Consider the following 25,827-nt stretch of genomic DNA (forward strand, 5'->3'; position numbering starts at 1 on the left):
CAGGCAAATCTTTCTTTGCTGGTGTGGCAGGAAATCATGGAATGGCTGCAGGTATTAATCCAGACACTGCTCAGAGTGTAAGGCCAGCACAGGAAAAAACAGGTGGCTAAATCTGGGTAGGAAACAGGTACCCAAAACCTACAGGAAAGTTGGCTGACATCACTGACTGCCACAGAGTTGTCCTCTGGGATGTCACAAAATTCAAAGCAGGAAATGGCTATTTTTATTACCCAAAAGGCCAAGAGCTTTTGCTGTAAACAAACTGTACAAATGACATTTTGCCTCATTAGGATTCATACATTCAGGATTTAAAGATATATTGCTGTTAAGCCCTACTCTAAAAAAAAATATTAAAAGAAAATTAATAGAGGTTGACATGCATAAAAGAGAATTTGCTGTTATGAAAATAAACCTATTTTTAAGGAATAAGAATTCATGCTCCTTTCACTCAAAACAGTTTGTTGGTCTGGAGCCAGGGATCACAGGAGGTAAATTAGCAGGAAACAGAAAACACTAAAAAAAGATATGCAAGGGACTGCTAAATCTGTCTCAGCTGCTGAATCACATTGTCTCTTCCTAATCATTAATAAATCAAGTACATATGTAAATATATCTTGTGAAAGCAGATATTTAACCACACATGTTAAGATCAGCCTCCTACATTTTCTAAAGTAGTTCTAGAGGGGAGAAGAGAGATAAAAACCAGGCTGAGGTAATTGTATACTTTTTTTTCCCTAATTTTTTTAATCAAAGAATGAGCAGCCTCCAGCTCAGAAGCAGTATCATTAGCATGAGGGTGTAAGGATGTAATTATTGGGAAAGAGATTCTTCTGTCATACAGGAGAACAATTCAGAGCTGGAGTGTTTTAGGAATTTTCAGTTCATATTTTGGCTGAATGAGCTGCTCTGTTTCAAAACTAAGCTACATTTGTTTGAAGGGAGGGTTCCTAGGCACAGCTCTGAAATGGTCAATGTGTCCCACTTCCACCCAGGCAGGGAAGGAAGTCAGGCTCATGGGCTGCAGTTCCCAGCACCCTTTGGTTGAAGATATTTAAATTTTCAAATGTCTAGAGTGGTGGAGCCCCTTGGAAAGGATAAGATCTCTGAGCTGGAGATCTGCTGGGAGAGAATCCCAAATGCAGGGAGGCAATGGCTTAGTTGTAACCCCCTCACTGCTATTCTGATGCCTTTTTTGCTTCTTTCAGATTTAAAACATAAATACTCATGAAGAATTTATATAAGTGGGATGATAGAGATACTCATAATATGTGCTATCACACATCATCCAGAAAAAAAATTAAGTATGTTTAATTTGCTTAAAATAAAACAAAATTTATGTATCTCTAGAGTAAGCTGAGAATTGAATTTCCTTAAAGTGAAATCTGTAGCAAAGAGTAAAATAATTTAGGTACCACAACCCATGAATCATGAACACACTACAGTGTTTGTTTACTGAGTAATTCACACTGCCCTGGCAGATAAATCTGGGAGAGATCTGTGAAACTGCTGCCATCACTGTGGCCTCACCCGTGTGAAGGGCAGAGCCTGGGATTTCTGGGGATTCAGGAGCTGGAGCCCTGGCAGTGAGAGGAATATCTGGACCCACTTTGAAAGCATGATTTCCAACCTGCTTTAAAAGCAGAAGCAGTCAGGGGCTGACGCAGGGGCGGCAGGGAGGTGCTCCAAGGGTGCAGGGGAGGAGATCCCACAAGGGATCTCAAAGCCCAGCAGGGCCAGAGCAGTGCAGGGCAGGGAAGGGTTTGTCTCACGCCTGCCCTGCCCCAGCAGCTCTGCTGAGAGGCAGGGAAGCCCTGTGGTGACAAATGACACCAAAGGGATGGCACCAGCACTGTGATGATCCCTGCTCACAGCAGGCAGCGTTTCTGCAGCAGACTTTGCTTCATTTGAGCTTTCAGGATTTTACCAGGCACAGGCAGTGAGGATGGAGGTGACCTAACCAAAGCTCTCTAAATTGGTGTCACATCCCCCTGCTGCAGCCTAACTCTGACTAACACACCTCTAATCCATTATCTGCTCCACCTCTAACTCTGTAATTGCTCACTATCCACACATCCACTGCTTGGTTCCACCAGACATTACTCATAATATTTCTAGCCATAGGATACATTAGATGATTGGAAAACCAGAGTCAGGCTAAGTCTGGTTTGCTCTGTTACCTGAATTCCAGACCTGAAGCAGCTGTGGCAGAGGAGAGAGCTCTCCAGCACATTCATGGACCCCCACACTCCCACACTCAACTTTTTAATGGTGTTAGCTCATTTCAGCTGACCTCTCTGTGCTAGAGGCCAGTGGTACCACAGACTGTTCTAGGGTTTGGGTCTGGATTTTTTCCCGTTTCTCAGTGGCTGCCTTATTTCAATGCTCTTTCATTCACAGCTCTCATCATGCAGGGGCCCCTGGAAGAGTCTGTAACAGCAGCAGGATCAATGTCACACTCACCATCAGTTATCAGTGCTCTGCTTGTAAGGACCTTTCCCAGCATAAATTTGATTACTGCCAAGACTGTGCAAAGGATTCCACTTAGAACAGAGACACTGTACAGAAAATCATCCTGGGGGAAAAATAAAAACAAAAAGCCAGACATTAGTATGTCCTCTGGTCGTGTCACACCTGTAAAATGAAAAAAAGCACTAATTACTGTGCTACTTATTTATTATTATTAGTGCTACTGAGAAACACAACCTGAGACCAAGATTTCCTACCTTATGACTTCCACAACAGCTGGTGCTTATTTTGCTTGTATTGTCACCTGCAATTGCTTTTTCAGCCATAATTAATGACAGTTCCAATCAACAAATTGTGAATTGACCAGGCCTGGTCAGAGTCAGGAGATGATATTTACCTGTGGGGCTGAGTGCAGACTGCCAGGGCATCCAATGCCTGATGCCAGCACTAATGAAGTCCCCACAGGCAGGAGGAAGGCTTGAAAATAGAATCCCACTCACCAGAGAATATAGATTTTTGTGCAAGAAATAACCATTTAATGTTGTTTCTGATTCTGGGCTTGCTTTGGTTTTGTTTCATTTCCTTTTCCAGAAGTCTGGTTCAATCTACATCCATAAAGCTTCTGATGCTGACGTGCAAAGTCAGGTTTAGCTCTTTCATAGAAAACAATTTTTTTTCATGGATGTCCATTTCACAGAAACATTCCCATTGATTAATTTGCACGTGAAACATGGGCTCCCCAGGCTCCCTCAGGAGAGAGCTGTGTGTCAGGGCAGGCAAAGAGGAGTTAGTTAATATTGTTTAACACCATTCTCTAAAGGCCACCAGGAGCCCCCCAGCCCCTCCTGCTGACTGGTTTGTGATGGTTTGCATCAGTCCATAGGCTGCAGAAAAACCCACAGCTCCCAGCTGCCACCCAAACACAGAGCTTTGAGCTACATTCATTTATTACTCTTAAAAGAAACTTTAATTCAAGCTGTTGCAACACCAGTACAAGTAAAGGAAATAGCAAGAATCCTTTTTTAATTTGTATCTGCAGGTCTAAGTGGGCCAGTGCCACGGGGACCCTGGTCCTGATGAAAACACTCTGGCAAAAGTCCCCGTTGGTACCAAACATTGTCATGGTGATTCATCAGCTGCTCCATCCATTTTCATCATTTTAGCAGCAATTTGAAACCCAAAGAAATCAAAAAATGGTTTTGAAAGCTGCTTAGGAAGACACTGGGAATTAGATTACTGGTATAATGTACTCATATCCCCAAATAAATCATTCAATATTTTTTATACAATTTTGTATGTCGTATAATTGTAAAAGTCTACTTCACTCACATCATGAGCTCATTCTCTCTAGGCCTGGTACAATATTAACAATATTAAGTAATGAGACAAAATGTACTGAGGGAAAGAGAGTAAAATAAAAGCAATGAGAACACAGAACTCAAGTACTGAGTAAAGGTGGGATAAAAAGCATTCATAAAGTTATTTTAACAGGACAACTGAAAAATAGCCAGGCAATTTCTGAGTTCTAGGGAAGGACTAAGGAAATATTTGGTTGCTGTCAATCTAACAAGGAAAGTTGGGAGCTCTCAGAAGGTCTTAAGTGACAACAAAGTTTCAAAAGTCTGGATAAACTTTGCAAAAAACCCTCAAAATTTGAGATCCTTGTCAAAACTATGCCTCTAATTTTTACACATCTTTCTCAAAAAAAAATCTATGGATCATAATACAACGTATTTTGCAAATTGTTCCAGAGATGTTCGAAATTCCAGTTATTGATTCAGAATCCTGAAAATGCAATGCCTTGTTCCCGGTGCTATCATATGAGGTTTCATCTCTTCATGGCACTTTATTCAGAGCTTTTTCTTGTTTTTTTTTTCTCGTCATGGCATGCTACAAATTTTTGGGGTGAATTCAGTGTTTTTCCTGCACATGTCACTAAAACACAGTATGTGGAAATGCATCTTGCTATTTGTTCTGCTTTACAGTCATGATCAAAATGAGTCTTGCTACTCTTCTGGAATCCAAGAATGACCTAAATGTACAGAATGACCTAAATGTACAGAAATCTCACAGATTTCTGAATGGAGTAATGAATTACTGAACAGCCTTTTTAATAGAAAATACATATTCAGGATCTAGAAATTGTTTCTAAGTTTGACTTTTTTCCCACTGAATCACATGCAACAAGCTCATTTTGTTGCCAATACTAACCACTAACTACTAATACTAACCCCTGATTAAAGAAAAGACCAAACAAATTGAAGCTGCTTTGTTATCACTGTGGATGCAAGAGAAGGAAGAAATTAAAAACCGTGCTCTGAATGCAGATGCTTTTGGTTGTGCCAAACAGCTTTTTTGAAGGTGATATTCCCAGCTTTATCTCTAAATAGAATCCAAAATCTCTAAACACCACCCAAAATCTCTTAACAGCATCCAAAATCTCTAAACACTACCCAAAATATCTAAACACCCAAAATCTCTAAATAATACCCAAAAAATCTCCAAACAACACCGAAAATCTCTAAACACTACCCAAAATCCCCAAACAGCATCCAAAATCTCTAAACACCACCCAAATTCTCTGAACACTACCCCAAATCTCTAAACACTATGCAAAATCTCTAAACACCACCCAAAACCTCCTAAGAGCACCTAAAAATCTCTAAACAACATCTACAATCTCTAAATAACACCCAAAATCTCTAAACAGCACCCAAAAATCTCTGAGCACTACCCAAAATCTCTAAATAACACCCAAAATCTCTAAACAGCACCCAAAAATCTCTGAGCACTACCCAAAATCTCTAAATAACACCCAAAATCTCTAAACAGCACCCAAAAATCTCTGAGCACTACCCAAAATCTCTAAATAACACCCAAAATCTCTAAACAGCACCCAAAAATCTCTGAGCACCACCCAAAATCTCTAAATAACACCCAAAATCTCTAAACAGCACCCAAAAATCTCTGAGCACCACCCAAAATCTCTAAATAACACCCAAAATCTCTAAACAGCACCCTAAAATCTCTAAACACTATCCAGAATCTCTAAACACCACCCAAAATCTCTAAACACCACCCAAAATCTCTAAACATCACCCAAAATCTCTAAATATTACCCAAAATCTCCGAACACTCCCAGCCCCAGCATCTCCCCGCAGGAGCCACCGGGAGGCGGCAGATCCCGCACGAACCGAGCGCGGCTGCGAGCACCAAACCAAAAGGAAAAAAAAAAAACAAAAACATTTAAACTCTCTTTTTTCAGTACTCCTCTGTGCTTTCTGGAGCCCCGGAGCCGGAATAAGGACAGTGACAAGGAGGGTTTGGGGGTGTAACAGAGCAGCCCAAAGCGGCGATGCCCAAAGCGGTGATACCCAGCAGCCGGGCTGCTCCCTGGGCAGGTGAGGTTGGAAAAGAACAAAAACATCTCACTATTTTGGCACTATTGGCACTATTTTGGTGCCAAGCAGCTGGAAATGCTTCAGGACAGCAGCATTCGGTGAATCAGCCGAGGGAAGGGTAATTCATGGAATGCTGGGCTGAGCAGAGGTGAGGGACACGCTGCAGCGCTGCGGGCTCCAGAGGGTTAAACACGGCTGTGAAACGATTCCCAAGGAACGAACTCACCCTTCGGAGAGATGGAGGCAAGGAAAGCCGTAATGGAGATGTAAATGAATAAAATCAGGCGGGCCATCTGGCCCCACGTCCCTGCGGATGCTGCCCTGTCGGCAGCCCCTGCCTCCCATCTGACAGGCACCGGGGGCACATCCAGCACAGCGCCCCACGTGTGCTCCGTGTTATTTTAATTAAAGCAGCAGCAAATTGGGACAGATGAGAAAAATTTAAATTCTGATCATTTCCATACGATAAAGGCTTCCCAGTGTGGTAAATAAAGCGCCTTTCTTTTGCATTTCTTTTCATCATATTCCCTCACTGCTACCACACTGTACGTGAGCCTTAATTAAAGGACACCTATCTCTGATTAGATGGCTTCAGGTATAGACCAGCACTGCACATAAAGCAAGGTGCCCATCCTGGGCTGCCTGCTCATTACACAGCATTTTAATAGCTACAATGTCCCTACTTAATATTTATTTTATACTGTGGTTTTATGCTTTCTTTCCTAGCAATAAAGTCTTTTCCTCTTTTACCTAAGAAAGGAATAATAGAAGTCAGCAGGCAGCTTTCCTCCACTTTGTCCCAATGCCTTGTCCCCAGCTGTGCAGTTGAGAAGGGGGGGTTGCAAAATTGTCACAACAGTTCTGCCCCTGCTTTCAAGGATTTCACCAAAAGCAGCAGTAATCTTATGGCTCCAGAAAAAGTTTGTTGGGTTTTATGTTGCAACTTTGATCTCTTCCTGAATCTATTGTAGAAAGTAAAAAAATTAAAAACTTCACAATGGATTCTTCTGTGCTTGGCTTACTAGGTAGAAATATTAAACCAATTCCCAGCCTAGTAATTAAGTTGTGGCTGATTTATGCTCCTAATCTTTCCCTAGAATGCATATTGCTAATGCTGACCCTAAAACTTTGCCCTGATTTCGTGTTTTATTTCTACCAGTTCCTCTCTGCTCACTCTCCTTCTGTTACAGTCCTTCCACTTTTGAGGTGCAAAAATGTTCTCATTTCACCTGCACTGTGCAGTGTGGAGTCAAAAGGAATGGGAGGGAGGAAACTCTGTCCTTCCTTGGTCACTCATCCCACTGCAATCCCAGAACAAGCTGCTTCTCCCATCCAACAGCTGCAGGCTTCCTTCCACTCCTCTGCCCTCTCTGAACCAGCCAAGAGTTCCTCCTCACTCCTGCAGGAGCTGGGAATCACTGCTGCTGCCTTTTCCCTGCCATTTTTTCCCTTTCCAGAGAAGCTGGTGTCTCACAGTGTTTTGCCTCTGCTCAGCTGAGCCTGGCTGCTCTTGGCTGAGGAGGTAGGGATGTGTTTCTGGAATGCTGCAGATGGTGTTGGCAGGAGCAAAGTCATGGCTGGCCCAAACTGAGCTGAGTTTGTGTTGTTAAATATTAATTTTGCCCATCTCTGCAACTCACCATCTGTCTCCTGGAACCCAGCAATGACCCTTCCTCAGTCCAGGTGCTTGGTGGCCATCCTCCCCAGCACCTGCCAGGTTCTGCTCCCCATCCCTACCTTCCCACACCTCCCACAGCCTCCTGCTCCTCCAGCTCCCCCAGCAGCTGCCAAGGCATCTGGGCACACTGGGATCACTAAAAGCCCCTCTGCAGAGCCTGTTACTCAGTCAAAAAGGACTCCTCTTCTTTCCCTGAAGGATTATGTTACTATATAGAGAGCAACAAAGATGTTTCTATTACAAACACTTAAAAAAAAAGAAGTCCAAATCTCTCTCACACTTTCTCCCAAGTAATAAATAGTTTATGCAATCAGTCTAAAGGGAGCTCCTGGGAAGCCAGAGGGTCTCTCTCACTAGCAAGCTTCAAAAGGGATGAGTTCTAATTGCACTTCACTGTCAGAAAACAAACCAACAGCCCAGTCTCTGACTCAAGCAGGAGACAGTCTCTTCACATGGAGATACAAAGAACTATTATTAGTACCAAAAAAAAAAAAAAATCTTATGAATGTTTAAACTTGTCTTTGGTGTGACAAAGCAATCCCACAGCACAGAATGCTTTTTCAAGAAGCAGATAACAAAGGCAGGGTGTGCTGGATGCCACATCAAGGCATGGGGCCTGTGAGCTGAGGGAGCACAGAACTCTCTCAGGTGACCTTAGGACTCCTGCAAAGAGTCTGCTTAACTATTAGATCAGTCATGCTTCCCATTCTCCCAGAATTCATCCACCAAAGTTATGAAACACAAATTAAAATTGTGTTTGTCCACCCTCAGAAGAGTGAGACTGACGTTTCCTATGAGCAGGGAGCTGAGCCCAGCAAAGTATTCCACATCACCCACCAAGTGGGGAGCAGCCACCAGCTTTTCTTTCTTATAAAAGCTGGAAAAATCTCTTTATGGGAAAATCTGGAAAATCTGCTTTTCACCTAGGCAAAGAATGATGTGTAGCTGTTCATTTGCCCTAACCCTGGCTTACTCTTCAATTCAAGTATCCACAATATTCTCAATAACCTGCAAGAAGCACATGTATTTTGGGCCAAACTCCAAGCCATACACAGAAATAACAATTATAAAGCAGGATTCTCATGTATAATTAATGTGTATGATACTTTGATTTGAAATGGCAAGCAATAAATTATATATGAGGTTTATAAATGTATAGGGAAACGTATAAGGACATATGTGTATATAATCATAAATGTTATTTGTTATGTTGCTACTGGCCTATAAATCAATGGTTGACATTGTTGAATATATGTTTATGATGTATTTATTTTAAACTGTTAAACCAATAAATCAATTAGAACTCACAAAGCTACACTGTGCCACCCCTACCTTCCTTTTTCAGCTGTAATCAATAACATACAATAGAATAACATATGGCCTAATTTTTCAAGAGATTTCATTTATGAAAGCATTGGAGGCACCACATGAGATGGGCTGCACATACTTCATACACAAACTGATTACATCTTGCCTTTGTCCTGCAGGAAATGTCACAAATATTGCATGATGCTTGCTTACTCTTGCAAAAAAGTGTCCTTTGCCATACTAATGAGGACAAATGCCAAACTGCATTGACATTACATGTGTTATACTATTACCCAGGGAAATGCAAGCAGTAACTGCATAGTAAATGGATATTGATTTACAACCCCAGGTGAAATTAAAACAGCCTTTCCCAGTGTGCTTGGGGTTTTGAGCCTTCTTCAAGAAACAAGAGAAAGTCTGCAAATTATTTGTGGCAATGGTCAAAATAAAGCACATCATTCACATCTAAATTATGTTTGTACTACCCAAGAATATCTAGTAATTGGCATGAGGAAGGTAAAGGAGCAAATGTTGAAGGGTTTTTTATCACAGAACTGGCAAGCAGCAAATGCAAACACAAAGCAATTCTCAAAACCTACACTCAAGGATTTTTAGATTCCTTTCTCAATATATTAATAAAATGTCAAAAATCACTAAAATCTACACAAAAATCCAAGCATGTCATCAACAGTATGCAAAATCACTACTGCTTCCTTATTTGCAGTGAAATGTGTGTGTATCAGATCCTCAGGGACAGCACTGGCTGTGGATATTGCTCTCTGAAACATCAATAAAGGAATGGTAATTCCTTCCCCTATTGGGAATTATCTTATAATGGCTAACACAGGTAGGAGAACAAATGCTGAAAGTAACAATGAGGGAAATATTCTGAATCTCATAGCTTGGGGAAAAGGAGCCTCAGTAAATGATTTCTGAGCCAACAAGAAATTATTCTATTTTAGGTTCAATACTCATCATTGTAGGAAAAAAAACCCATTTTAAATTACATGATCTGAGAAATATTCATTTAAAATTAACCTCAAGGGTAAACAAAAATGAAGACTTTCTCTTCCAAATGTCAATTACTGATTAGCTTTTTAATTCAGGTGTATAGAACAAGAGCTAAAATTATCAGAAATTTTAATTCCAAACACTCCAGAAAGAAGAGCAGCTGGCCTACTTCATCTAACACTTTCAGCAAGTGCTGGAACAAAGGAAAAAAAGAAAAAAAGGGAGAGGGGGGAAAAAAGTCAAAGATCTGGCTGGTGAAAAATATTTCCTTAGGGATCAATGATGTGAAACTGAAATAATAACTGCAGCATGTCATATTGAAGCAGGCCCATACAGAATAAATATTCCCAGCGAAATAAAAAATTCCCAGCTACATAAAAAATAGGACAAGAACACAGAAAGAACTGGAATTTGCAGCTGTAATGTTCCCACACATCAATGGCACATCTCTCTCTCCTGTATAAAATTTGGTCTCTTTGGGTTTTTTAATCTTTCCATATTTTTTGGGTTTGATAGTGGCACTCAAAGATCCTGGGAAGGGCTGGGGGCTCTAAACAGCTCCTGTACAGGAATCTTACCCAAAAACTGAAGCATTCTAGAGACACAAGTGAAGGAAACAGCAAGATTTCCTTCCAAATGTGCTCCAAGGCAAGTAGAAAATGTCAGCACATCTCTAAATTCTCCAAATGAGGAAGCCTTAATTAAAAATATTTTCAGGCAATTGAGAATGAAGGCCACAGCTGGACAAAGGGACTGGCACACACGTGCTGGCAGAAATTGTCTCCACCCCCACACCCAAATTTGCCTCCAAAGGAAAATGAAGCATCTCTACAAATCCAAGGTGAGGTTGCATGGCAGACAAATCTCCACTGGAAGTGATAGGAAAACTCTACTCTCCTCATTTACTCCTCTCTCCAAGAATCAGAGACCCTTCATATGTTTTTTAATGCTCACAAAGGGTGATGTAAAAATCCCCAAAACTGTGAGAGAAAAAAAGATCCATTCCACCTCTCACTGCACATATTCAATATTGGCATTTTCCAGCCCTCTTGGACAAGCAGATCCCTTCAGTTGCAATATTCTCCTACATCTACCTTATCAACCCTGAAATTCATGACTTCAGTAAATAACTCATTTCAAGACACACACCATTCCATGGATCATTGTTGAAGAACACTGCTCTACATCACAAATACCAGAAAACATTGGCACAAGGGATGGTGTTTTGAACACTGAGAATTATTGTTATTATATCTCAGTTGCTTGAAAACGAAATTTTCACAGTTAAGAGATGTATAATTAATAAAAATACAGAATTACATAATAAGTGTATAATTAACTGTCTGGCCAACTCTCCTGACACAGAGTATCATTTTTCAGGGCAGGCTTCTTTTTAATTATAATATAAATACAAAGTCCTGTGCAAAGGGAAAACCATAAGTTTACCTAATAATGACAATTTCTGGACTTGCTGCTAACTGCAGGAAATGAAATCTACAGTTAAAGTTCTCTAAAAATATCAATTCAGTGCTAAACAGTAATTTGCAAAAGTGAACATATTGCATAAATCCCTGGTGACCCTCATCCTTTGAATTCCGTGGGCTCTCCAGGCTTTCTCATCTAAAGATGGAGATAAAATTAAAAAGAAAAGCATGAAGAAAGTCACTCAATACCAAATTTGGACCTTTTGGGCCAGTAGAGCCATGGTTGCTGTTGCATGTAGGAAACAATCACACAACCAAAGCCAAAATTCCAGACAAACACTTCTCATTAAATTCATCCAGGTTATTTTAAACTAATTAATCTACCTGGTCATTCATAACCTGCCTTACAGGCTATGTCAAAGTTAACTACAGCCCTCAGCATATCAAGCTAGGGAACCAAAAGGAGAAATCCACTATTTCTGTGTTTCCCAAGGTTTTGATGCATTCAAAAGAATTACAAAACCACTGCCTGTGCTGAAAGCCTGTGTTGTGACATAACACTACCTACTGGTTATTTTTACTTGAGACACAGCAAGAGGTAACACAAACAAGAAGCAGAAAAGGAAGGCAGGAGCAATATTAAGAAATGCAGAAAGTCAGGAGCTCTAATTGTCCTCCCTCCTGTGCCAGAGCAGATCAGGAGTGCTGCCATTCACAGGGTTTCAACAAAATCACATCCAGCATGGAAGAAAAGAGAATTAAAATGGGTGACTGGAAAATGCCTGGCTGAGCTAACCATGAGCTCCTCCCTGTAAATTGAGCAGCACCTCCCTGCAGCCTAACAGGAACCTGGGGGCATTTCAGCCCCTTACACAATGGGGAAGTCAAGGTGGAAATGCCATTAATGTGCAGTAAAGCTGTCACTCTCCTCCTGGTCCTCTGAATCCTTCTGAGGGTAGCCAGACCTGCACCTGAAGCCATTATGTGAAATGGCAACAAATACAGGAGACTCCTGTTTCTGAGTGTCTACATAAGTAAAAGAATATCTGCTCAAAACATTTGGAAAATACTTCAAATGATTTCTTAATCACATGATTTTTATATTTTCTCTTATTGCTAGTATTTTCATGAAAGCAATTATTTCAAGATTCACTTTAAGGACAAGAGACTCTCTACATCAAAGAATTCACAAAATTTTTCCCAGAAACTTTTTTGCCATGTGCATATTAAGAATTGACAGATACATAACCAGTGTATCTCATATGCAACAAGAATTACAATGAGCCTCCTATAATTGATCCAGAATTGTTCAAAAGTTATTGACTCTGCTTTTAGGATTTTAGTCAGAGTTCTTTACCATTAGCGAGCAGATACTTAAGTACCCAGTCTATTTAATTTCTAAAATTAAACTTTTCCAGATCATATTGTTTTCTCCAAAACATCTGCAATTTGAAATGAACTCAGAGAAATTATTACAAAGTTCCTTAAGTTAAAGAGAAATAAAGACATAAAAAGAGACTTTATAGCTCTGAGAACAATGCAGTCAGTCATGTTGGTTTGCATAATTATTATCACTAGGTTAATCTTGTATTCCTCACATAGAGCAGTGCATTCCCAGCCATCTCCATCCTCAGGGCTGACAGTACCAACTTTGTGTTCAGCATCTGATCCCCAAAAGCAACATTTTCCAGTTGGGTTTTTGCCGCATTATCTCCCTTAAGATTGAAGTCACACAGCTAAAATTTCACAAGATTCTTGAAAAATTACCCACATCTTCAGTGACCTTTGCTGCAATAAAGGGCAACAAGGATGTAAACTGTACCAAAAAATCATGGGACTCTGACTCACATGTGAAACTTCTGTTGAAGCACAGATCCTCTTAATTTAGTGCTGAGCTCTTCACCCGTTTTATACCAGTTTGGGACACTGGTGGAGTTACACTACCTTTCCTTGGTCCTAATGTTCTGCTCTTGCTCACACCACAAGGATAATTCCCTGGTCTCAGAATAGCAAGTTAATATCAAACCCCAATAACACAGATGTCACACAGAAAATATTTCAGGTCACTACTTTGATACAGAACTGGTTACTTCAGTGCTATGCAAAAAACTATTAACAGAAAACATTGTTACTGTTATATATGATATATAGCCACACATTAAAACCAAATTACATGGTAAGATACTACAGAAATTAGTATCATTAGCAATTAGTTCATCAGTGGCCCAAGAAGTAGAAGACAGCACCCTGGATAAAGGAGCAGAGGCAGAAACTTCTGCCTCCTACTGATGAAATTTGAGCAGATTTCCCCTCTGCTCAGATGCTGATGGCATGGCCTGGGCAGGTACAGCTTTGCTGGGAGCACAATCAATCAACAAAGACCCAAACAACTGAGAAGAACAATTTCTGCTTAGAGCAGCTAAGGGAGCAACAAGCAACCTCAAAATCAGCATCACAGTGAGGCACAGCTATGGCAACTGGAAAGGTTTCTATTCAACAACATCCTCTTCCCCCAGTTATTTTTAATGTTGGCAACCCCTAGGTACTACACCTCACTGGCCATGACTTGCAGCAGTGGTGCTGTCCCCTGAGGCTTCCATTTTTCACTGTTATTCTGAGTTTGCACAGAGATATTTCACCTGTGACACAACCTTTGCTGAATCAGTTTCCCATGGGGAGATGTACTGAAAGGCTTTGAAATTAAAATACTTGCCATGTCATTTTAGAGACATGGAACAAAAGTACCATCTCTTGTCATGCCATGCTCCAATCTACATTCCAGGCAGAATTGCCAGGTATGAAAATCCTTCAGGTGTGTGTGTGTGTGTGACTTTTATCCTGCCACCACTCATCCACAGCCCATGCCCTGCCAGATACATCCTTCAAACTGCTGGTAGTACTTGAGTGCCTAGATGAGTGAGAACAGTCACAGGAGGAAGATTATCCATCCACATTTATAAGTCTGATTCCATATATTTTCCTACTGTAACTGCACTTAAAAGAATTAAAAAAGAGGAAGTACAATATCACAAAAATCATTAAATGCAAATCATGAAAAATGTTCACAATCCAAACATGAGACATTTCTCCCCACATCAGAAATAGAGTCCTCTCTTGTAGATTGAACTTGTAATGATGAAAGTGTAAGATATAGATGAAAAAACTTTTAAATTTCTGTTCCTACTGATAGAATTATTAGAGCATTTTCCCACAATGAATTAGACTGAGACATCTGAGTTAACCTGATATACACTACCAAAAATTCACCATAATTAGTGTTTTAATTATGGTTGTAACCTCCCTTTTCCCTTCTCCTTCATTGAGTCAGGACTATATATTTCATTTTCTCACTAAAGAGGAGTCAAGCTGTTGCCAGTTTGCACTGTTTGGCTACAGACAAGTTAAGAATTTGTCCCTTAGCTGACCATCACAGCAGGGTCTCCCCTCACCCTCACCTTCCTCCTCCTCAGCCTCACTGGCCCCAGGCTCACCCCCCAACCCAGTTCTGTCAAAATGTTTTTGTTGGGTTTAAGAACTGACTCCTGAAAGTGTTTGAGCTAACCCAGATCATTTTGACAGAACCAGGCTGGTGAACTCCATGTGCTGGGATGCTGGCAAAGCTGAGGAGGCAGTAAACTATGAAGATTGGAAAAGAGGGCAAGCAAAATGCAAAGAGAACATGAATCACCTGCAGTCAAACAATGCACCTGACTGCAGCTCAGTAACCTGCTCACTCATGGGCTGTGCTACTCATCTTCACCCAGATTTCCATAAACCACTGAAAACAAGCTCCTGGAATTGCCCAGTTCCTTGCAAGTTTCCATGAGAACACGAGACCCATTTGGTCATCTGCACTGCTAACAGTGTGTAACAGATGGAATCCCATCTTGGCTTTCTGATTTTCCAGCTCTGCCTCCATCTCCTGGTTGAAAGGAAGGAGTTTTGGTTTCTGGGTGGTGCTCTGTGGAGAATGCCACTTGGCAGGGTGAGTCCTTGAGGTCAAAGGCTAAGCACACAGCCTGACCAAACTTCACAAAGCTCTGAGTCAGGCTGTGCACACAACAACTGAACTGACAAACTCATTTTATTTGAGCACATTAGGAAGAGTCTTGTGGGAGCAGAACCACTGCCAAATGGTTTTCCCAGTGAGCAGCTTGTTAAGATGAGTGGGAGTTAATAGCCAGTACTGCAAGGAAGCAAGCAGGACAGGCCAGAGCAGAGCTGGGAGATAAAGGCCACTGGGGAGAGCTGCTCCACAGGCCAGGGAGGGGCTGCTTCCACAGCCAAAAGAAAGCAGAGAGCAGGAGAAAAGCCCTTTGTGATGCTCCAAGGTGAGTCAGTCTAAAAGCCAGCTCTCTCACCCAGCATGCTCCCCTCACCTGTTCCATCCCTGCCACACGTACATGGCTCTGGAGTTGGAGGCAAGAGCTGGAAGAAATTAAAATATAATCCAAAAATATATTTTTTCCACACTGAAGATAAAATACTGAAGCCATTGGAGAAGTAAACTGTGGAAACATTCTTCTCATAAAATTCTAGTACATTCATTAAGCTCAGAGAGGCCTCCTCTCTGTAAATGAACTCCCACAGTCCTGTGTAGAAGCTTTAAGTGGTTACACTGAGAGAGATTTGGGGTCAAACCTATAAAAAACCCATAATTAAACTCCAGAAGTAGACTAGACTCCATCACTTAAACAAAAATACTGCTGGAAGAGCAGGAGCAGCATGTGAGCCAGGCAGGAAAGGCACCTGCTAGAGCTCCACAGAGTTCAGTGGGGCTGCTGGAAGGAGACACTGGCAATTCTCAGTCCCACTGGCAGGGCAGGGAATAAAGAGAACATTTAAAAGAACAGGAATCACCTTACCACTTCTGGAAGCACCCTCTTTGCAAGATCATGGATGGCTTTGATCACAATACATATTGATGACAGCAGGAATATGACACCCAAGATAACACAAGCCCTGGGGGGGAAAATAGAGAAAAATACAAAGAAATGTTAAGAACATATTTGAAGTTGCCAACACTTCCAGGGTAACAGAAGGTGACAGAATATTAATAATAAAAAAAAAGTCTTAAGAAGCTAAAGATAGAGGTTTAAATTAAAGAACAGAATGAAACATCCAGTTCTTCTCCCATTCTTAAAACCTGGATTATGTATGAGAAGGCAGGGCACAGCAGATGATGCTCTATTCTCTGATGTTTCAGAGAGAAAGCCCTGCCACTTCTGCTCCTGATGATTTATCACAGAGCCCTCTAGAGAAGGACTGTTTCTCTCTGTGTGTTTGTTTTGCTAGGATCTCCCATTAGAATAATGAAAGGAACTTCATTCTCTTTACTAACCCAGCAGAGATATTTGGTAAATGTGGTTCCAGAGCCTGGAACAGCTGTTTCCTGCCCTTTCCTCCCCAGTCAGGCATGACATGACCCAGGAACTGGTCCACAAAATCTGGCTGACTTTGCCTAAGGCCACTTGCTGAGCCAGTGACTGCTTGACACAAGACACATGAACTTCCTGCAAGGATATGCTGACATTTCATCTGACAGCCATTCTGAAAGACAAGCTTTTCCATCCCCCCACAACAGGCTTAAACCAACACAGCCCCAAATCTGTGAGCTGGAAACTGTGGATCACATTTCCTGTGGCAATACCTAGAATTGGATGCCTGCTGAATGCATCTTGCCTTTCCCTCAGCACACCTTTTATTCCCTGCACACTTCTGGGCAAGAGAGGCAAACATTCCCTGGGGAATGCCCTGACCACTGGCTGGATTTTGTTCCCACATAAATCAGAGAGTTTGGGGTTGTCTCTGTGGACTTGCCAAACACCCAAATATTTTGCAAATTTGCCAGCAGATACACAATGGCTTCAGCAACCTTGATCTGTTTCTCTTATTCTCCAGCTCAGTTTTACTGTGGCAAAAGAATTCCCATCCACCTACTTACCCAGAAATAGCTGAAGTAGATAGATGAAAAAGAAGAAGATAACAACAGTGACAAGGGTATTAATAGCAGACAGAAATGCAGACTGAGGTTTGAATAAGCATTCAGTAGTCGTATTTAGCAAGCCTAGCTTCTCCTTTATATGCTGGCTTTTGGAATCCACAGCCATGCAAAATTCATGAGTATAGTACTTCAAGCAAAAAAATACATGGTTTTTTGCCTTCTTGAGTGTATTGATTTATCTGCAAAACCACCAAGACACAACACTGCACTGTCTTCTTTTAATCTCATTTACTAGAAAGAAATAATTTCTAACTAGACTGCAAATCATGCAAAATCCAACTACAAATGTAAAAAATAACAAACCTCCTAAAATTAATCTGAGAAACTGTAGTACATAATAAACAAGTTGCAGTTGGTTATTGTAAGCATGCTCTACTTTCACTGTGCTAGACCACAAAAATGTTAATACAAGCCAGCCCATTTCCATCTGCTAACAATCACTGCTGTGTAACTAGAGTGTTTCCAACTGCACATGAAGGGTGTTAGTGCCAAGGTGCTTGGCAAATGCAACTTCATTAATAACATTCAATTAAATTAGGTGAGCAAACTGCCATTTCTAAACAGGTTGAAATCAACTCAGAAGTACCCATAAAAACTAATGAAAGAGGAGTGATGCAGAAGTGAGGGTGGACTGATAACACAGAGAAGAATTTACGATAACCCTGATAACTTTGTCCTAACCCTTGACTCACATCTCCAGCATCTCTTGAAGATCATGTCCTTATTTTACAGCCATTTCTAGCTGAGTTAGTGTCAGAGGTTACCACTGAACCCACTAAATAGTTACAGTTATAATTGATCTGTAAAGCAAAAGAATTGATGCTACAGGTTTGACAGGCAGCAGAAAAGCTCTAATGAAGAATGCATGAATCTGGAATCTCCTCCAGTCCCGTGTAATATATTGCTTCTAAAAAAGGAGGAAGAAAGAAAATTTCATCAAAACATTTTAAAACAAAGTGTAAAATCTTTATTTGGTTTTCAGAAGCAATAATCTTTCTGGAATCTTTCAGAATGCAGTATAGTTTGAAGAATAGAAAACTAATTCACAAAGGACAAGGTGAGGGCATCTCTCTGATATTCAGGCAGCAATCAACTTTTAACTCAGCTACATCTCGAACTTTCAAAGTTGTTTTTTTTCTTAAAGCAATTTGGAATGCAAAAGTAATGAAAACTACAAGATAATTAAATATTACAGATTTAACAGTGAAACCACCAAGCCTTCTTTAGTTTGCTGTAGGTGTTGGTAGCTGATCATGATCTGCCAAGAGTTCTTGATGTGTTTTTGAGGCAGTATTTGTATGTGAAAATCCAGAAGACAATATGAAGTGTAATTCATTGTTTTAGAAATTGCCTTATCATTTCAGCATTATTTTGTCGCATATGAAACACTCTGTTAAATTGGTTGTACTGAAGCTCCAGGCATTTAGAGTGAAATAATTTAGACTCTCAAAACCATCAAAGACTTTACACAGGTTTGGAGCTTATGTCCCTGCTAGATCACTTCTAGTGGAATTCAGACACCTGTATAAATCTTAAAAACAAAAGATTGATTCTGACAATTGAATCTTGACAATTTTCAAAAGATGTTTTCTTGAAAGCAGTATTACAACCCACATACAAGCCATTTATATTTATGCAGCCCTATAAATACCCATTTTGTACTACAGAAGCCCTGGATTTTTCACAGCCATCAGAAGCAGATCAGTGTAACTGCATTACAGCACACACAGCTGCCACCTCACCTCTTCCATCACATAGTCCCTGTGTGCAGCTCTAACAGACACAATTCCTCATTTTGATGACAAATTCTCACAACCCATAAGGAAACCAGAAAAGGAAATCAATCACTGTAAGCACCTGATATTCTTTTCCTTAATCAAAAATTTGTTGCTTTGCATAAGTCAATGGCTTTTAAGCAGGTAGCTATGAAAAGTACTGAGATTCAGGGGCTTCCATGTCCACAAACTCAATTTTCAAGCTGCTATTAGTAAGTTAGCACTTCCCCCCCTCATTTTATGATAAAATTAATTTCCTAAGGAGAGTAACTCCAATGATCCAATTCATTTGCATTCAGTAAATGCAGCAGAACAGCCTCCTAGTTCATGAATTTAGCCTTTATTCTATCTTAAAGTTTGCAATTCTTTGTTATAATTCCCTACAGATAGTGATAAGTCTAAAATTCTCTAATGTTGCCAACACAGAATTAGAGATTATTCTCACTCAGATTTCTATGGTGATTAATTTTCAACATAATGAAGCAACTTTACCTTTAGCATGGCTTTGCCACACTAAACACCCTTTCCATGAGTTGACCTCTTTCAGAAAAAGAGGCTGCTCCTCCAGGTGAGCAGCACTCAGATTGATGTAAGACTTGCAGGTTTAGATTCTCAGAGACTTGTTTAGTAACATTTTATAAAAAATAAATCAATAATAGGAATGAAATTACAAATATATGCTGAGTAACGAGCTCTGCTATAAACTACCTCAAAAGTGATCAGGGAAAAGCTACACAAGGGTGACTGGAAATGGAGTTTTTCTCATATCAACAGCCAAGGCAAAAATTTCCTCTTTTTAATCACCATCCCATTCTCTTTCTGGCAAATCTTTACAGCAGCACTGTACCAACAAGGGTTTGCAATGGAGCCCTTGGAAATTCCTCCTCTCAATCAGCAAAGGTGGGACAACAGAATTAAAGATTCAGAAAAAATTAGTGATGCATATGAACACAATCTGCAAAAATGTGTCAACTTTCTCCTAGCAGCTCACAGGGAGTTGTTTTGGGGCAGTAGGGAGGGAAAAGGGTCTCTTGCTCTTGATGGTTTGTCTGCTATAGCCTGGAAAATATTTCACCACCACACTTCCAGTTCATTACGCTAATGCCTGAACCATGATGACACCACATGGAATAAAACAAGTTTGTCAGGAGCAGTCTAATTGCTTCCCAATTTTTTTTTTTCTGTTCTCCCACCTGCTTCATCCATTGCAGTATCCCAGATTAGCTGACCTGTTTTGATTATATGGGTTATTTTGTGGGAGGGTTGGGGGTGTTTATTACTTTAACCAAAGCAAAGAGGCTCACAGAATAACAGAAGAGTCTGGGATGGAAGAAACCTCCAAATGTCACCTGGTCCAACCTTTCACAGCACCTAGATCAGATTCTCAGCATCTTGGAAACTCCCCACAATGAGGGCTCTGCCACATCCCTGGGGAGGTTGTTCCAGTGATTGATTGCTCTCACTGTAAAAACTTTCTGGTATCAAGATTGCTTGCCTTACTCACAGAAAACATTTTGATCATTTCAGCTGAGCTACAGGGGTAAACATGACAAAAGGAACTGAAAAAAAATTCATTGTATAGAGCACGAGGATTTGTATTCATATTCTTGAGATAGGAACTCTATTCTCACATTTGCAAAGCTGCCATCTAAACAAGCCTCTGTTCTTTATCCAATTCTCTGGCAGCCACAATGCTGTAAATAAAAGAAAATACTTCTCATTTCTACATGTATTTTGGTTACCCTACAAGAGCTGGTTTACTCTATTTTAATTCTGCATTTCCTTGATTGTTAATAATCTTACCACATTATCTTTTCCTAAAAGAAATGAGATTTCCACCATGGATTAATAGTGGAACAGTTTCTCAGAGAGGCTGTGGAGCCTTGGAAGTTTTGGAGAGCTGTCTGAATGAAGTTTTGAGTGTCTTATTCTGATCTCACAGCTCACTCTGCTCTGAGCAGGAGCTTGTGCCAGAGACCTCCTGAGGCCCCTTCCAACCTGCAGTATCCTGTGAACCCATTAATTTTTAGTCACAAAATCTTTAACTCTGCAGGCTCTGTCAAGATCTTTCAGTACTAATGACTCCTAATAGCCCACAGAAAAGGAAATGTTAAAGTCTCTGCAGGCTGTTTTCACCACTGAAGTGGTGAAAAATATTACTCTGCAAGAAACTGTAACTTCACATTAAAATGAGCTGCAGGCCAATAAGAGCTCTAAGCCCAGGAGTAATGTGTGCTTCTTCAGCAAAGCAGAGAAAATCAGTTTTATGATGGATACAGAATTTAATCTCTGAGTAAACCCACCAATAGAGTTTAAGGAAGAAAAAAAATTATAAAATTAATTATTCTAATAAAAACTGTAAAAGTGCTAAATCCTGTTTCCCTATGATTAGAAGGGATTTCAGTATTAGTGGCTGACAGAGTGAATATCATGCAGGGAATCATTCAGGGGAAGTCACATGGTGTAACACAGAAGGCAACTGTCCAGGAGGTCTTTGCTCCTAGGAAAATATTTTTGAGCATGAAGTATTCATTCACTTTCCAATTCTGTATCTTTACTTTTTTCTCAATTGTCTTCCATGTCTAACCACATGAGAGGAACCCTTTACTATCTCTTTGCCTCTGCTGGTACTCCTGTTTTCATGCTTCCTTCCCAAAACCAAACACAAATTACATTCTGTGACTGCTCCTTCATTAATAACTTGGAACTTGCAGCAACCTGCCCCACATTTCTTCTTGAGGAGAGGCTGTCAGCCTGTTTAAACACTGGAACTATGGCAGCTCTCACAGCCTACTTAACACAGCCAAGTGTAAAATGCCAGTCACAGCCAGCCCAGGAATCCTCAAGTGCAGTCAAAACTGAATGTTGGAATCTAAAGGATAAGGATTTGGGGGAAAAGGTTCAAATTTGGTCACCAAAAAAATTATTTTCTGGTGGCAAATCAGTGGGATCTGCTTGATGGAGATGATGAGAAGTATGGTAGGGAAAATCTGCTGTCACACAAGTGAGGAATAGGAGGGATTGAGCAAGGGCCACTCCTGCGATGGAAATAGAGAAATCCACTCCTTTAAATAGAGAAATCCAAATTACAATGCAGCTGTTCACTAACAGTTGCTGCTGTTCTGTAACATGGCAGTCGCATTTGTCATGAGGGTGATATCCAGAACTCTGACAACTGTAACATCTGCCTCTTAAACTCATTAAAGGATTTTTCTAAAAAGAACTAGGCACTGTGACATATTATGGTAATACACAGGCAAAAGATGCAATATCAGCCTCAGTCTTGAGAGTCCTGTCGTGCTCTACTGCTAATCTAAAGCTTCCTTGTGTCCAATTAGGCAGTTATATTGGCTTCTCTGGTATCAGGTGTAGCTCCTGAAGAGGTTTAGGACACCAAACTGTACAGAATCACAGCTGTTCAGGGTATTTACACCTGCCTGGTGCTCAGTGAGGAGGGAATGGAGTCAATTTATGACACTCTTTAAAAGGAACGAAGTGGGCTGTTCATCACACATGTTCCATAATCCACCCCCAACTGCCAGGATCCAGATCAGCATCATTACAGCTACTCTGTTTTTCTCACCATAAAAAAAAAAAAAAAAAAAAAAAAAAAAACAACATAAGCCCAAACTAGATTACACAATAAAGAGAATACAAGTAATAGTCCAAATGACCCCTGAAAATCAATTTTTCAATTATTGTGTTGGAAAAGTGTGCTGTGATATCACATGGTCTAACTTAAAAGACACTGAGGGGAAATGCTGGTTATGTCTGAGACTCAGATCAGCTCTGCTAGGGAACCATTTCATGCTGAAAGTGTTACAGGCCTTCTAAAACTTTTATTATCCCTTAGGATTTCAACCAGTTGCTGCAGAACAGGGCATTTACATACTTTAACATCACGCAGCCGAACTGGGGCAACATTTCCATAAATAATTTGATACCCCAGGTATGGAATATCTACCAGAAAAAGTTGACAGAAATTTCTACAACTGGGGGGAGTTTAAAAACTCTTATGAATTGTTTTCTAACTCCTAGGTCTGCACAGACTCTGCAGCTGCACTTGGAGTACACCTGCCTTACAACCACCCTCCTGGCTCCAGCACTGCTCCTCCCTTGCAGCAGATGATCAGAGACTCTGCCATTCCCCCGAACCTGGAAATTACACCCTTTTGAGAACCTCTATAATATTCATTTTTATGGTGATCATCAAATTTCAGCACAGGAAACATCATATCCCTGATTTTATGTACATATGCCTATGTGTAAATAGTAGGCAAAACACACAAATCCTGCTTAATCAACCACCAGTCAAGTAAAAGGAAAGGCTTTCATGGGGTTTGGATCTAGCTCCAGTAAAATCATTGCCAAGTCTACAGATGCCACAGTTTTTGAAACAGATTTTAGAATATATAAATATATACATTTTCTATTTCAAATTTAATATAACTTGTATGTGCGATGATTTTTTGGGGTGTGTTTGCACAAGGCATAAATGCATTTCTGTCTGCGTATGAGAAAAATTTGTGATTTCTACTTTTCTCTGAATATGGGATAATGAATTGATGGAGAAATTATGATGTTTGTTAAATCAGCCATATGAAGGACCTCTTTTACCTGGCACTTTATCTGGATGTAGAATTTTGGCCAAATATCTCAGAAGAAAGAATTATTTAGAAATTTTCAGTGTGGTTAAGAAGAAACTACACCTCTCGTCCTATAAAGCAGATATCCAAGCACAGGTGAACACTCCCTTTGAAAACTCTTTACTGTGCCTCATTCTGTGGGAGAGAATTTTCACATTCTGTGAAAATGTGGTGTGAGGCCAAACCCCTGGGAGCTGAGAACCACACATGAGCTGCAGAGGTGGGCTCTGAGCTCCATGCATTTGACATTTTTCCAGATCACTTAGGTATTCCATTCACTCATCACAAAAGAGCTTTGCCTCCAGCCACAGAGGTTTGCCCTGAACTGTGGGTAGGTGTGGATTTTGCCATCTGTGCTTCGAGTCTCTTTCGTGTGCATGGTATAGATAAAATTATCTTCAGTTTTTTCAATGTGACTGATATGTTGGGTCTGAACCCAGAGGATTATTTTCATTCAACACTACCTAAATAGACAGTGCTCATTTAGCTGGGTTAACCAGTACAGCAGAGCCAACCCTCACATGAAAATTTAAATACAATAGAAATACTGAAAATTTGGGTGGTTTTATTCAATTCTGTGAACCAAGTGAGAATATGCCCTGGAACCATCTAGATCAATATGCTTTCTTTTAGAATCAGAGGAAGAGAGAAGAGCCAGACCTAACTTTGCAGTATGGCAGTCATAAAAGGTGGCTTCTAATTCTTTCAAGCTTTGAGTGCAAAAGTGGGATACATCACAATCCCCATATTCCCATATTCCCATATGCCTAATTGTAATGCACATATATTCAGTATAACTTCTGCAAGACTCCTCATGACCAGATACCAGGGCAAATATTCCCAAGTGGTGTCATCTGAACGTGAGCAAGAGAGAAAAAAGGGTTACAATTACTTTGGAAGGAGAGGCTCTCGCTCTCTTAGGGTCTCATCACATTTTCTCATGTGATTTCTCACATAATTTCTGATGAGGAGCAATCAAAGATCTTTCTTGGAGACTGCTTTTAGCTAAAGCTAAAAAAGAAATTCTTGGATTAAGCTGTTATAGTTGTGTTCTTCTGAATGTCAAAACAGGTGAGAACACCAGTTCCTCCTCCCCATAATTTAGGAATCCATTAAGAAGCAAATCCCCAGACCAGGCATTCTTCAGGGGGCAAATGGGCTCAGCATCCTGAAGTTACCAAATCCGCAGCCACAGCTCAGGTGTGGAGATGAAAGTTAAGGTACAGGCACACAGCAAAGCATTTAGGTAGTGCCTAATTGCAAAATGATTCTTCTCTTCTGGCAAAAAGCTTTCTCAGAAGCAGGTGGAGCTATGACAGATATCTGCACCCCTATCTACCACACTGTAGGTTTTAATTCCTGTAATTTTAGTATTAGTGCTCATGTTTCAGACAACAGCTCCACCAACAGAAAAAAAGAAAGGACATATCTGCATTCATTATGTATTATGTCATGGCAACATAGAGCACCACAAGTGTGTTCAAAATGATTAGTCCATGATATAATTTAATTTTCTTATTAGGTAATTTAGGAATGCATAGCCAGAGTCTGAAATACATAATCAAAGAACCCAAGCAAACAAACAAACAAACAAAACCACAACACCAAAACAGTGAAAGAAACATAAGAAATATGTGTTTTCTGCTCTTGCCATAATCCAGAATGTTCATTATGAGTCAGGATTCCTATTTACTCTGGCACTGGGTTAAGAGAGATGTTGACAGACTGGTTCCTGGGAAACACAGAATTTAACTTGATACCATCAACAAAATAATATATAGCAAACACCAGCTGCAACTGTCAAGAATCATGGTTTTAAATATGCTGTACAGAGTTGGCTTTTGCAATAAAAAACCCAGTAGCCAAAAATCCCAGAATGGATCCCAGAGGCATAGGCAGATACTGGGTCCTTGTACTGCATTGTACAGAAAAGCAAGATCTTTCAACCAACTGTACTGAAAGAGCTCTGGTTTTTAAAGCTTTCCCACGGGGCTGTGGACATGTAGTTTGTTATTCTGTTTTTCCAATCCTTCTTTTTTTGGTGGTATTTCTCACTTTCTTCTCAGACACAGTTCCTGCACCCCAGCCAAGTCCTGCATTCCTGAATTTAACAG

General features: G+C 40.4%; 1 protein-coding gene across 1 annotated transcript in view; it reads right to left on the bottom strand.

The window, feature by feature from the left end:
- Positions 1 to 25,827, bottom strand: part of TMEM163 (transmembrane protein 163) — an 87,415-nt gene that overhangs the window by 4,421 nt on the left and 57,167 nt on the right. Inside the window, exons 5-6 of the mRNA XM_058809825.1 lie at positions 16,154 to 16,250; positions 2,461 to 2,572 (exon numbers count right to left, since the gene is read on the bottom strand). Coding sequence (XP_058665808.1) covers positions 2,461 to 2,572; positions 16,154 to 16,250 — 209 coding nt within the window. The remainder of the gene's footprint in view (positions 1 to 2,460; positions 2,573 to 16,153; positions 16,251 to 25,827) is intronic.

The sequence above is a fragment of the Ammospiza caudacuta genome, chromosome 8 (assembly GCF_027887145.1).
Source record: "Ammospiza caudacuta isolate bAmmCau1 chromosome 8, bAmmCau1.pri, whole genome shotgun sequence".
NCBI classification, from domain to species: domain Eukaryota; kingdom Metazoa; phylum Chordata; class Aves; order Passeriformes; family Passerellidae; genus Ammospiza; species Ammospiza caudacuta.